Raw genomic sequence first — 13,259 nt, 5'->3', positions numbered from 1 at the left:
CAGCGACCATGAGATGATTGAGTTCAGGATCCTGACACAGGAAAGAAAGGAGAGCAGCAGAATATGGACCCTGGACTTCAGAAAAGCAGACTTTGACTCCCTCAGGGAACTGATGGGCAGATCCCCTGGGAGAATAACATGAAGGGGAAAGGAGTCCAGGAGAGCTGGCTGTATTTTAAAGAATCCTTATTAAGGTTACAGGGACCCGATGTGTAGAAAGAATAGTAAATATGGCAGGCGACCAGCTCAGCTTAACAGTGAAATCCTTGCTGATCTTAAACACAAAAAAGAAGCTTATAAGAAGTGGAAGACTGGATAAATGACCAGGGAAGAGTATAAAAATATTGCTCAGGCATGCAGGAGTGAAATCAGGAAGGCCAAATCACAACTGGAGTTGCAGCTCGTAAGAGATGTTAAGAGTAACAAGAAGGGTTTCTTCAGGTATGTTAGCAACAAGAAGAAAGCCAAGGAAAGCGTGGGCCCCTTACTGAATGAGGGAGGCAACCTAGTGACAGAGGATGTGGAAAAAGCTAATGTACTCAATGCTTTTTTTGCCTCTGTCTTCACGAACAAGGTCAGCTCCCAGGCTGCTGCACTGGGCAGCACAGCATTGGGAGGATGTGACAAGCCCTCTGTGGAGAAAGAAGTGGTTCAGGACTATTTAGAAAAGCTGGACGAGCACAAATCCATGGGGCCGGACAAGTTGCATCCGAGAGTGCTAAAGGAGTTGGCGGATGTGATTGCAGAGCCATTGGCCATTATCTTTGAAAACTCATGGTGATCGGGGGAAGTCCCGGAAGACTGGAAAAAGGCTAATGTAGTGCCCATCTTTTAAAAAGGGAAGGAGGAGGATCCAGGGAACTACAGGCCAGTCAGTCTCACCTCAGTCTCTGGAAAAATCATGGAGCAGGTCCTCAAGAAATCAATTCTGAAGCACTTAGAGGAGAGGAAAGTGATCAGGAACAGTCAGCATGGATTCACCAAGGGCAAGTCATGCCTGACTAATCTAATTGCCTTCTATGACGAGATAACTGGCTCTGTGGATGAGGGGAAAGCAGTGGATGTGTTGTTCCTTGACTTTACCACAGCTTTTGACACAGTCTCCCACAGTATTCTTGCCAGCAAGTTAAAGAAGGATGGGCTGGATGAATGGACTATAAGGTGGATAGAAAGCTGGCTAGATTGTCAGGCTCAACGGGTAGTGATCAATGGCTCCATGTCTAGTTGGCAGTGGAGTGTCCCAAGGGTCGGTCCTTGGGCCGGTTTTGTTCAATATCTTCATTAATGATCTGGAGGATGGTATGGATTGCACCCTCAGCAAGTTTGCAGATGACACTAAACTGGGAGGAGAGGCAGATACCCTAGAGGGTAGGGATAGGATACAGAGGGCCGTAGACAAATTTGAGGATTGGGCCAAAAGAAATCTGATGAGGTTCAACAAGGACAAGTGCAGAGTCTTGCACTTAGGACGGAAGAATCCCATGCACCGCTACAGACTAGGGACCGAATGGCTCGGCAGCAGTTCTGCAGAAAAGGACCTAGGGGTTACAGTGGACGAGAAGCTGGATATGAGTCAACAGTGTGCCCCTGTTGCCAAGAAGACCAATGGCATTTTGGGCTGTATAAGTAGGGCATTGCCAGCAGATTGAGGGACGTGATCGTTCCCCTCTATTCGACACTGGTGAGGCCTCATCTGGAGCACTGTGTCCAGTTTTGGGCCCCACACTACAAGAAGGATGTGGAAAAATTGGAAAGAGTCCAGCGGAGGGCAACAAAAATGATTAGGGGACTGGAATACATGAGTTATGAGGAGAGGCTGAGGGAACTGGGATTGTTTAGTCTGCGAAAGAGAAGAATGAGGGGGGATTTGATAGTTGCTTTCAACTACCTGAAAGGGGGTTCCAAAGAGGATGGCTCTAGACTGTTCTCAGTGGTAGCAGATGACAGAACAAGGAGTAATGGTCTCAAGTTGCAGTGGGGGAGGTTTAGGTTGGATATTAGGAAAAACTTTTTCACTAGGAGGGTGGTGAAGCACTGGAATGCGTGACTTAGGGAGGTGGTGGAATCTTCTTTCTTGGAAGTTTTTAAGGTCAGTCATGACAAAGCCCTGGCTGGGATGATTTAGTTGGGGATTGGTTCTGCTTTGAGCAGGGGGTTGGACTAGATGACCTCCTGAGGTCCCTTCCAACCCTGATATTCTATTATTCTATTCTATGATTCTATGATTCCCTTCCCACCGCAACTCACCTCATCTCTGCCCTTCCCCACCAGCTCCCTGCTGTCTGGGACAGCTGCAGTTGCCATCCATGTGCTAGCTACTCCTCCAGATCCCACCCGTGCCTACCCAGCTGCCCTATGAATTAGACCCCAAGTCTATTCTTACCGGTCTGGATAGATCAGGGGTGGGCAAACTTTTTGGCCTGAGGGATGCATCTGGGTATGGAAATTGTATGGTTGGCCATGAATGCCCAGTGGGGGAGGTGGACTCTATGGGGTGTAGCATGGGAGGGCTCTATAAGGGATGTTACCAATGTGGGAGGATGACAAGGGGTATGGCGCCGGTGTGATTGTGTGTGGGACTATACAGGGGCGGTAACAGGGACTCCTCAGGGCCCTGCCGGCAGTGACACCAAGGCAGCCGTACCAGGGACCGTCAGAGGCAGAAGCACCCTAGCTTCTGGGCAGTTCTGAGGCTCTCGAGGGTGGGGCCGTAGGAGACCAGGAGGGAATTGGGCACGCTGCTGCGTGGGTGGCAGGGGGGTTCTGATCCTGGAAACAGCACGGTGAAGTCGCGCCTGCGCAATGTGGCTCTGCGTGCCGGAAGATGGTGCTCATCAAGGGAATTGTGAGGCTGGGGAGTGCCGGGCAGGCAGAGCAGGGCAAGCCCCCAACCCTGCTTCCCAGCAGGAGCTTGAGAGCATAAGAACATCTGATGGGCCAAAAGCGGCCCAAGGGCCATAGTTTGCCCACCCCGGGATAGATTCTGCTCCCATTTCAGAGCCGAGAAACCTGCCCTGGTAACGGGACTTGCTAGAAGTATCACTTGGGTTGATCTAGATTTACCGGGGTGTAACTGCCTGCAGCCTCAGGGCTGCGATTGCAATGGAATTTCTCTGCATTTACCATAGTAGATTTTGGCCCACTGGCTTCATAAGGAATTACTCTGATTTACACCAGCTGTAACTGAGTGCAGGATCTGGCCACTCCGTGGGGTTCCCCTGGATTTACCTGGCTCTAACCTGATGGTTGTATTTGACTGTCCCGACTGAAATATTTTGGCCTTACTTCTGAGGCACCCACTGCTTCCAGCTGTGGCTCCCCACCCCAGACCTATTCCCACGTGCCTCCTGGTGCTGGCAACACTGACTCAGCCCATTTCGAAGGGCCCTTCCTGCTTAGTCGCCAGTGAATGAGGCAGCAGCCAGTGGCAAGGCGGCTGGTTCCAGGAGACCGTGAAACAACACACACAGAAGGCCAAGATGACCAGGTGATTATAGTCATCTCAACTTTTGGGCAGCCAGTTTGCGACACCTTGAAAGGACCGGATTTCCGGGAAGGGCTGAGAACTAGCCCTCTGAAAATCAGATGCCTTTAACGTACCTTGTTGTGGGCACCCAAAAAGACTGAGGCACTCAAAATCACTTGGCCACTTCAGAAAACCTTGGCAGGATAGCTTAGGCTGGGTGTGAACACTGGACAGGAGCAGCCGTTATGCCCCTGCAAAATGTTACCCAACCTGGATTCCCCTATTCCCACATCTGCTCTGGGAACACACACAAATAAAATAGGACACTCAGGAAGTTGGCATCCATTAGCAAACATCAAACTCATGATTACAACGGAGACAGGAAATGACACAACTCGCTTTAGTGTCTTCACTCCAACGTGGCTTGTGTCTCCACAGAGGCTAAAGCCTGCAGATGACCTTCTGGGTGCCTCTGAAAAGCTGCTTAGACTTAAAATAAAATTAAAAAAACCCAACTACGGTTGTTTCCATAAATCCTTTGTAACCATCACTGAGAAACAGGCTGGAATTACTCTTTTTTCCCTTCCCACTTTGCCTCTTCTTTCGCCTTGATCTGCTCTGTGCGTTGAATGTGTCCACAGGTGTCCACGGGTGAAGTCCCCTTGCTCGCCCTTGTATGTTTCACAGTCCTGGCTGTCATGGAGGCATCACTGTGGTAATGGAGCAAGTGCTGGCAACCAACCTGTATAAGCTCTGTCTCCTGATGTGAGTGGAAAGAGGGCCTGGGAGATGGAGAGCAGGAGGATGAAGATCTAACATGGCCAACATTGCCCCACGTTCTGCCTTTTGTTTTTCATTATTGTATTTTTTTGATTCTGACCATTATTATTTTTCCCCCTCTCGCCAGTTGCACTAGCTCAAAGTCTGAGTGCAAAATGCATGTTTGGCGTGAACCCTAAACAGACATTTGCTTTCCATCTTCCGGGCACGATGCTATCTTGTCTCCAGTGATTCCAGGTATTCCAGTGCTATGTCGTAGCAGAAATGATACTGCTCCTTTAAGAAGAAGAAAAAAAGAAATGCGTGAAGAGCTGAAGTAAAGAGCTGCCCAGCATAAGCCACTTGTACTGCGCAAGAGGTTTTATTGGTCTTAGAAGCCTATGAATAGAGCAGAGCAGGAACCAGACTTTGCAGTTTCACAATTTTGAAATTTCTGTGGCTCCAAAATAGAAGGAAAACAAGAAATTTCTAAATTTCCTGCAAAATGAAATTTTGGGGAAAAAAATGCTTCAGGTCTATCGAAATCTTCTGTTCCAATTTTGACTTTTCCCCATTAATTAATTCTATTATATTACTTAAAAAATTAAATGAAAGGTCAATTCAAAATGGAGAATCAAAATGTTCTGTTTTCAATAGGTTCAAACGTGATACTTCAACCTTATAGAAATGCTTTTTTCCATTTTTCTTCCCCAAAGAATGTTCATCATTGGTGACACATTTCCACAAAACATTTCATGTTTGACAAAACTGGTATTTTCCAATGGGAAAACATTCCTTCCGAGCCTTTCCAACCAGCTCTGCGTATGCTGTGCGCTCTCAGCTATGAACTACCTACCTACATAGATCTAGATAGTGCTTTTGGGGAACACTCTCGTAACATTACTATAGGTGCTGGACCTAGGGGTGCTGGGGGTGCTTCTGCACCCTCTGGCTTGAAGGGGTTTCCATCATATACAGGGGTTACAGTTTGGTTCAAGCTTCTCAGCACCCCACTATACAAATTGTTCCAGCCCCCCTGAACATTACCTGTTCATGAAAAAATAAATGCATTTGAAACTGGTAAAAGGTGCCTGGGGACAGACCTGGGGACTAAGGTCCTGGATTATCCAGCCTGGGCAATGGAAGCACAAGCATCCTACAAATAATCTGATCAATGCAGCTTAACCCTGACTCAGAAGACCTATATCTAGGGAAGAAAGGCGAATTCAGTCTCCTCAGTCCATTCATTTCTCAGCCTCCCCACCAAGACTGCCAACAAGGGAGCCAATTAATGCCAATTGTGGGGGGGCCATGTTGCCACATGGAATTGGTTTCTCATTAGTGTCAATGGCAGCCCCCACCTGAGACAGGACGAGACACTAGGTCAGCCAGGCGCGGGGGTCTCTGCTGCATCTGCTACACATCTGAGCCCACCCTTCCATGTACAAAGCAGGTGACTGCATGTGCCAATGGATGGGTGCATATATAAGCCCCACTAAGGCAGCTTAAGGGCCCGATCCTGGAAAACTGGCGTTGGGGAGTCTTACCGTTCACATTCAAGGAAGTGAGCCTGAAACAAACTGCTCCCTACAGCAAAGACTTACAACCTTCCTCTCAGTGCAATGGCTTGGATGCCTGCACCGTGAGCACAGCTGAGTCATTACAGCTCCCTTGGTACAGGTACAGTTAATTGTTGCCTGCACCAGTCTGGGTTTAGTGGGAGCAATTAAAGTACCCTTGTCTGCATATATTTTGTGGCCACGACTTAGGTCCTGTGTGAAAATTTCCCCTGGCTAGAATTGCTACCCTGTGCATTGATTTTTCTATATTTAGAAGATATACAGGATCTTATTTTCCCATTAGAGGAAGGGCTAAAAATAATGAGTTCCTCTGAATGGGAGGATTTGTATATATTTATTTAGCTAGGCCCTAAAGTTTACAAGTATCATTCTGCCCTGGACATCTTGCACTCTAAGAGCACGGTCGTGCATGAATGCGCCAAGTAAGGCATCAACCCATGGCGATAGAGCAGCCCTGGTGCCTTTAACAGAACGAGCCCTTTTTCCGCTAGCAGAGCATGTGTCCATCGACTTCTCTGGTTCCCAACCCCATTAGGGACTCATCACTCAATCAGAGGGCGTCAGAGCTTGAATCATAGAATCATAGAGTATCAGGGTTGGAAGGGACCTCAGGAGGTCATCTAGTTCAACCCCCTGCTCAAAACAGGACCAACCCCAACTAAATCATCCCAGCCAGGGCTTTGTCAAGCTGGGCCTTAAAAACCTCTAAGGACGGAGATTCCACCACCTCCCTAGGTAACCCATTCCAGTGCTTCACCACCCTCCTAGTGAAATAGTTTTTCCTAATATCCAACCTAAACCTCCCCCACTGCAACTTGAGACCATTACTCTTGTTCTGTCATCTGCCACCACTGAGAACAGCCGAGCTCCATCCTCTTTGGAGCCCCCCTTCAGGTATTTGAAGGCTGCTATCAAATCCCCTCTCACTCTTCTCTTCTGCAGACTAAATAACCCCAGTTCCCTCAGTCTCTCCTCGTAAGTCATATATCCCGGCCCCCTAATACTTTTTGTTGCCCTCCGCTGGACTCTCTCCAATTTGTCCACATCCCTTCTGTAGTGGGGGGACCAAAACTGGACGCAATACATCACAAGCAGATGATAGCTGTGACTTCGGGAGGGGGATGAGCCTCGGGATGCTCTCAGAGCAACGAGGATCCTGTTTGCATGCAATTTCCTTTGCAAACACAAAGACAGGAGGGGGCACAAAATCCCATGCACAGGAAATCTATCTATCTATCTTTGGATGAGCTATTACCAGTAGGAGAGTGAGTTTGTGTGTGTGTTTTTTGGAGGGGGGTGAGAGAACCTGGATTTGTGCAGGAAATGGCCCACCTTGATTATCATGCACATTGTGTAGAGAGTTGTCACTTTGGATGGGCTATTACCAGCAGGAGAGTGAGTTTGTGTGTGGGGGGGTGGAGGGTGAGAAAACCTGGATTTGTGCTGGAAATGGCCCAACTTGATGATCACTTTAGATAAGCTATTACCAGCAGGACAGTGGGGTGGGAGGAGGTATTGTTTTATAATCTCTGTATGTATATAAAGTCTGCTGCAGTTTCCACGGTATGCATCAGATGAAGTGAGCTGTAGCTCACGAAAGCTCATGCTCAAATAAATTGGTTAGTCTCTAAGGTGCCACAAGTCCTCCTTTTCTTTATGTGAGAGTGCTAAGTGCTTCTAAAGCAGAATCCACCAGTGAGCTCTATGGGAAGCATCAGTGGGCCTACAAAAAGAATTAAATTAGCCGTGTGGAGGGGTGGGTACCACTAAGCTGGCCCAGGTATGGGGGGGTCTTAGAATCATAGACTTTCAGGGTTGGAAGGAACCTCAGGAGGTCATCTAGTCCAACCCCCTGCTCAAAGCAGGACCAACCCCCAATTTTTGGCCCAAATCCCTAAATGGCCCCCTCAAGGATTGAACTCACAACCCTGGGTTTAGCAGGCCAATGCTCAAACCACTGAGCTATTCCTCCCTCCTTGAGAGGGAGGGGGGTCTAGGGGAAGGAAATCAAAGAGAGGAGGCAGCCACAGAGATTAAAACCACAGAATGCTTTTGGATTAAGGAAAGGGATTGTTTCCTTTTATAATAATGTAAAAATAAACCCCCACAGGCAGCCAGCGGGGGGGGGGGGGGGGGAAGGCCCACCAGGATCCGCAGCTGGTCTGAAGTGGAGCAGACCCCCTGACTTCAGAGAGGCTACCCCCATTTACCCCAGTGGGAGATCTGGCCCACAGTGGCTCCATGAGATTCAGTTTCCTGGAGTAGACATTTCAGGTTCATTTAAGGCTGGGAAAAGATTGTGTTCTGATCCGAAATGCTGCTTTTTGGTAATACCTTTGCAATTTAGCCCAATGGGCTTGACGACTTCATGCCTGTCAACTGCACCTTTTTATTACTTATTCTCCCCCCGCCCAATCATGGTTTAATTCCTAATGCAAAGCACATCCCTCCCAAAGCCATTTCAGTTTTAAAGCAAGGGATTTTATAATCCAGGCAATGCAAACACGCTAGCCACCTTGCTTTGAAAAACACAACGAACCACTTGGATTCCTCTCACAAAGTGATAAAACCCCCAGCTTGACCCCTATGTAGCTCTCACCCCAACCAGCTGTAGGTAGGTTGGCAACTGTCTAATGGCACAAAACCGAACACCCCTTCCCTGAGGCCCTGCCCCTGCTCGCTCAATTTCCCCCATCCTCACTCACTTTCACCAGGCTGGGGCAGGGGATTGGGGTGCAGGAGGGGGGTAAGGCCGGGGATGAGGGGTTTGGGGTGTGGGAGAGGGCTCTGGCTGGGGTAGGGGGTTGGGGTGAGGCGGGGGGTGAGGACTCCAGCTGGGGGTGCAGGCTCTGGGTGGGGCTGGGGATGAGGGGTTTAGGATGCAGGAGGGGGCTCCGGGCTGGGGCCGAGGGTTTGGAGGGGGTGCGGTTCTGGCTGGGGCTGTGGGCTCTGGGCTGGGGCCAGGGATGAGGGATCTGGGGTGCAGGAGGGGGCTCTGGGCTGGGGCAGGGGGTTGGGGTGTGTGGGGGGGTGCAGGCTCTGGGAGGGAGTTTGGGTGTGGGAGGGGCTCCAGGCTGGGGGTGCGGGCTCTGGGGTGGGGCCCGGGATGAGGGATCTGGGGTGCAGGAGGGGGCTCTGGGCTGGGGCAGGAGGTTGGGGTGTGGGAGGGGGTGCGGGGTCCTGGTGGCACTTACCGCAGCTCCCAAGTCCCTGCAGACCCTAGGCGCATGGGTGGCCAGGGAGGCTCCGCGTGCTGCCCTCGCGCCCGCAGGTTCCCGGCCAATGAGAGCTGCGGAGCTGGCCCTCAGGGCGGGGGCAGGGCATGGAGCCTCCCTGGCCACCCATGCATCTAGGGGCCACAGGGACCTGGCGGCCGCTTCCGAGAACCACACGGAGCTAGGGCAGGTAAGGAGCCTGCCTTAGTCCTGGGCCCCCGCTGACCGGACTTTTAATGGCCCGGTCAGTACCCTTTTCAACCCTTGCAGCAAGGTCACGCTGGTGGGGCATGCAATGCACTCTTCAAAATGGCATCCTCCATGTCTAACACTGAACAAACACACATCTGGTTTTATAACAGTACCAGACAAGGGCAAACCATTTAAAAACAGGACTCTCTTGCTTAAAACTGGACCAATGGCCTGCAATTCAACAGGGCCAAAGAAAACCTCCAAGAATGCAGTTGTTGTGGAGGACAAGACTTACCTTGGCTGCTCTTTACTCTGTAGTGAACCGGGTACGGTGAAGGTGAGAAACTGAGGGGACTGGCTAGAGACAAGCAAATCATGGCCGAGTGCTAGCTCAAGGGTGTCTACTCTGCTGTGGCCAGAGGTGTGGCCACAGCCCGTGTAGACACACCCAAGCCGTCTTGGAGCTGGCTAGTGCCAATAACAGCAGTGAGGCTGCAGCAGCACGGGACCTGGACAAGTCTGCCTGGGACCCTGGATACGTACTGGAGTGGCTAACCCCCACGGCCGCAGCTTCACTGCTGTTGTGACTGGAGCTAGCTCGGGTATGTCTACATGGGCCAAAGCCACATCTCTGGTTGCTAAGGTTGCCAACTGTCTAATCACACAAACCCAAACTCCCTTGCCCCGCCCCTGCACCAAGGACCCATCCCTGCACCTTCTCCGAGGCCCCACCCCGGTCACTCCATTTCCCCTCCTTCCATCACTCACTCTCCCCCACCCTCACTTGCTTTCACCGGGCTGGGGCAGGGGGTTAGGGTGCGGGCTTTGGAGTATGGGTGGGGGCTGAGCCTGGGGAAGGGGGTTGGGGTGCACGAGGGGGCTCTGGGCTGGGGGTTGGGGTGTAGGAGGGGGTGTGGGCTCTGGGAGGGAGTTTGGGTGCAGGAGGGGACTCAGGGCTGGGGCAGGGGATTGGGGTGCAGGAGGGGGTTTGGGGTGCTGGCTGTGGGATGGGGCTCAGGACTGGGGCAGAGGGTTGGGGTGTGGAAAGGAGTGAGGGCTCTGGCCAGGAGGTGCTTACCTCGGGTGGCTCCTGGTTGACGGTGCAGTGGGGCTAAGGCAGACTCCCTGCCTGCCCTGGCCCCGCGCTGCTCCCAAAAATGGCCGGCACATACCTATGGCCCCTGGGGAGGACAGGGGGTTCCGCGCACTGCCTCTCCTTGCAGGCACCACCCCCAAAGCTCCCATTGGCCATAGTTCCCGGCCAATGGGAACTGCGGAGTTGGTGCTGAGGGCAGGGGCAATGCGCAGAGATGCTTTGCCACCTCGCCCGCCCACTAGGGCCCACAGGGATGTGCTCTGTGAAGTGTTCCCCTCCTAACCTACAGCCAGTCACACCGAAACCACCAGTGCCCTCCTTAGAGCAGCTTTAAACCCACCAAGCTGATCCCCGTCACAGAATTCGGAGCTAAGGATTCCAGCAGGGGAAAGGCCCCAGGTGTGTATGTGGTACATACCTGCACCACCTCCCAGGGTAATACATCCTGCATGGCTTTGTATGAGAGCCCAGACAGTGGGATATGGATGTCAAGGGCACAAAACCCCATGGCCACGTGCTGCTCGTCTTACTCCACCCCACCTTCACCCAGCCTGCTCAGGTCACACGGCACTCTCAGCAATGTCTGCTGAGGACTGGACGGCAGAAGGGAGGCCTCTGCCTGCCGCCCAGCCACACCACAGACTGGCAGAAAAAAAGGATCCACAAAGGGCACAGGAGAGATCTGGAAAGAGACCAATGGTCAGGCTGGAGAGGGGAAGAGCTATGGTGAAGCCTGGTTGTTGTGTGAGTTGTAGCCCAATGCCAACAACAAAGTTCTTAGGGTTGAAGGCCAGAAGGGACCATAAGAACATCTAGTCTGACCTCCTGTATTGAAAAGGCCACTCCATTTCACCCATCTACCCCTGCGTTGAGCCCAATCACTTGGGTTTGGCTAAAGCATCTTCCAGAAAGGCATCGGGTCTTGATTTGCAGACATCAAACGATGGAGAATCCACCACTTCCTTTGGGAGTCTGTGCCAGTGGTTGATCACCCTCACTGTTAAAAAAATTGTACCTTACTTCTAAATGGAATTTGTCTGGCTTCAGTTTCCACCCATTGGTTCTTGTTCTGCCCTTCTCGGCTAGATTAACGAGCCCTGTAATATTGGTATTTGCTCCCTGAGAAGGTCCTGATATGCGGTAAAGTCCCCTCTCAATCTTCTCTTTGATAAACTAAACAGGTTGAGCTCTCACTGTCAGGCATTTTTCCAGACCTCAAATCATTTTGGTGGCTCTTTTTTGCACTCCCCCCTTCAAATTTTCCACACCCTTTTAAAACTGTGGACACTAGAAATGTATGCAGTTTCCAGCATCGGAGTTGCCAATGCCATGTGCAGATATAAAATCACTGCCCTACTCCTACACGTCCAAGGATCGCATCAGCCTTTTTTGCCACAGCATTGCACTGAGAGCTCACGGTGAGTTACTTATGACCCCCTCAACCCTTTGCAGTCACTGCTTTTCGGATACAGCCACCCATTCTGTAGGTGCAGCTGGCGTTCCTTGTTCCAGATGGCCAACTTTACATCTGGCTGAATTAAAACACATTTTGTTTGAACAGGCCCAGTTTACCAAGCAATTCAGATCGCTCTGTAGGACTGCCTGTCCTCAACTTTGCTTATTGCGCTGCTTATCTTTGCATCATCCGCAAATTTTATCAGCAGTGATTTCGCTTGATCACTCCCCACTGACAGCTACATCTTGAGATCTGTCAATTAGCCAGTTCTTACTCCATTTAACATATGCTTTATTGACATTGGATAGTGCTAATTTTTCAATCAGAACATCAATGTGGGGGGAGGGCTACCTCAGTGGTTTGAGCATTGGCCTGTTAAACCCAGGGTTGTGAGTTCAATCCTTGAGGGGGCCATTTAGGGATCTGGGGCAAAAATTGGAGATTGGTCCTACTTTGAGCAGGCGGTTAGACTAGATGACCTCCTGAGGTCCCTTCCAACCCTGATATTCTATGATTCTAGAGTAAGTCAAAGGCCATATAAGAGTCTAAGTACATTACATCTATGCAGTTACCTTCATCAATCAAACTCATAATCACCTCAAAGAATGAAACCAAGACCTATTTTCCATAAAACCATATTGGCTGGTATTAATTATATTCCTCTCCTTTAATTCTTTATTAACTGAATCCCGTATCAATTTTTCCATTATTTTGCCTGGGACTGATGTCAAGCTAGCCAGTCTACAGCTATCCGGGTCATTCCATTTGCTCGTTTTGAATATTGGCACATTAGCACTCTTCCAGGTTTCTGGAGCTTCCCCGGTATTCCCAGACTTATTTAAAATTAACATCAGATATCTCCTGATCCAACTCTTTTAGGACTCTTGGGTGAAAGTTATCCAAGCCTGCTTCTTTAAAAATGTTTATCCCTAGCAGATGTCTTTCAACATCCTTCTTGGTTACCAATGGACTGGAAATCATTCTCCTCCCCGAGACATCATTTTCATGTGCCAAAAACACATCAACATGCTTCTTTCTGAATACAGAACAGAAATATTTACTGAACACATCTGCCTTTTCTGCATCATGATTAACAGTTTTACCATCTCCATCTAGTAATGGGCCTAAATCATTGTTAGGATTTCTTTTGTTCCTACACAGGAGTAGTTAGGTTGTCTTTAGCATGTGGTGTGTACGCAATGGGTTCTGGTGCTCGGAGATAGAAAAGGCAAGGCCACCACAGGCAAACGCAACCCACTGCAGGCCCTGTTGTCCCTGGCAGGATGTGAGTGACTCTTCCCACTGAAGTGTAGAGGAGTCCCTCGTATCCCGCCCAGGAGATGGGTGGGCAGAGAACTGAGCCCCAGTGTCCTATGTGGATCTGTCACAGCAAGGCCTTCATGGGTGTGGCTCTCATTAGAGCACTGCAGGTGGGATCATGTGGGACGACGTCCTTGTTAATCACCATCATCCTGCGCACAATGGCGTGGGAGCA

General features: G+C 50.3%; 1 protein-coding gene across 16 annotated transcripts in view; it reads right to left on the bottom strand.

The window, feature by feature from the left end:
• Nucleotides 1–2,761: 2,761 nt before the first annotated feature.
• Nucleotides 2,762–13,259, bottom strand: part of PTPRU (protein tyrosine phosphatase receptor type U) — a 321,138-nt gene continuing 310,640 nt past the window's right edge. For 15 of the 16 annotated variants that reach the window (XM_073317468.2, XM_073317470.2, XM_073317476.2 and 12 more), the window contains one exon: nucleotides 2,762–4,522. In XM_073317468.2, coding sequence (XP_073173569.2) covers nucleotides 4,460–4,522 — 63 coding nt within the window. In that variant the 3' untranslated portion in view covers nucleotides 2,762–4,459. Of the gene's footprint in view, nucleotides 4,523–11,993; nucleotides 12,801–13,259 lie in introns of those variants that run through there. The other variant, XM_073317474.2, reaches the window with a different exon arrangement.

The sequence above is a fragment of the Lepidochelys kempii genome, chromosome 19, assembly GCF_965140285.1.
Source record: "Lepidochelys kempii isolate rLepKem1 chromosome 19, rLepKem1.hap1, whole genome shotgun sequence".
Classification (NCBI taxonomy): Eukaryota; Metazoa; Chordata; order Testudines; family Cheloniidae; genus Lepidochelys; species Lepidochelys kempii.
The sequence above is the reverse complement of the archived record's forward strand: the minus strand, read 5'-3'. Positions and strand labels throughout refer to the sequence as shown.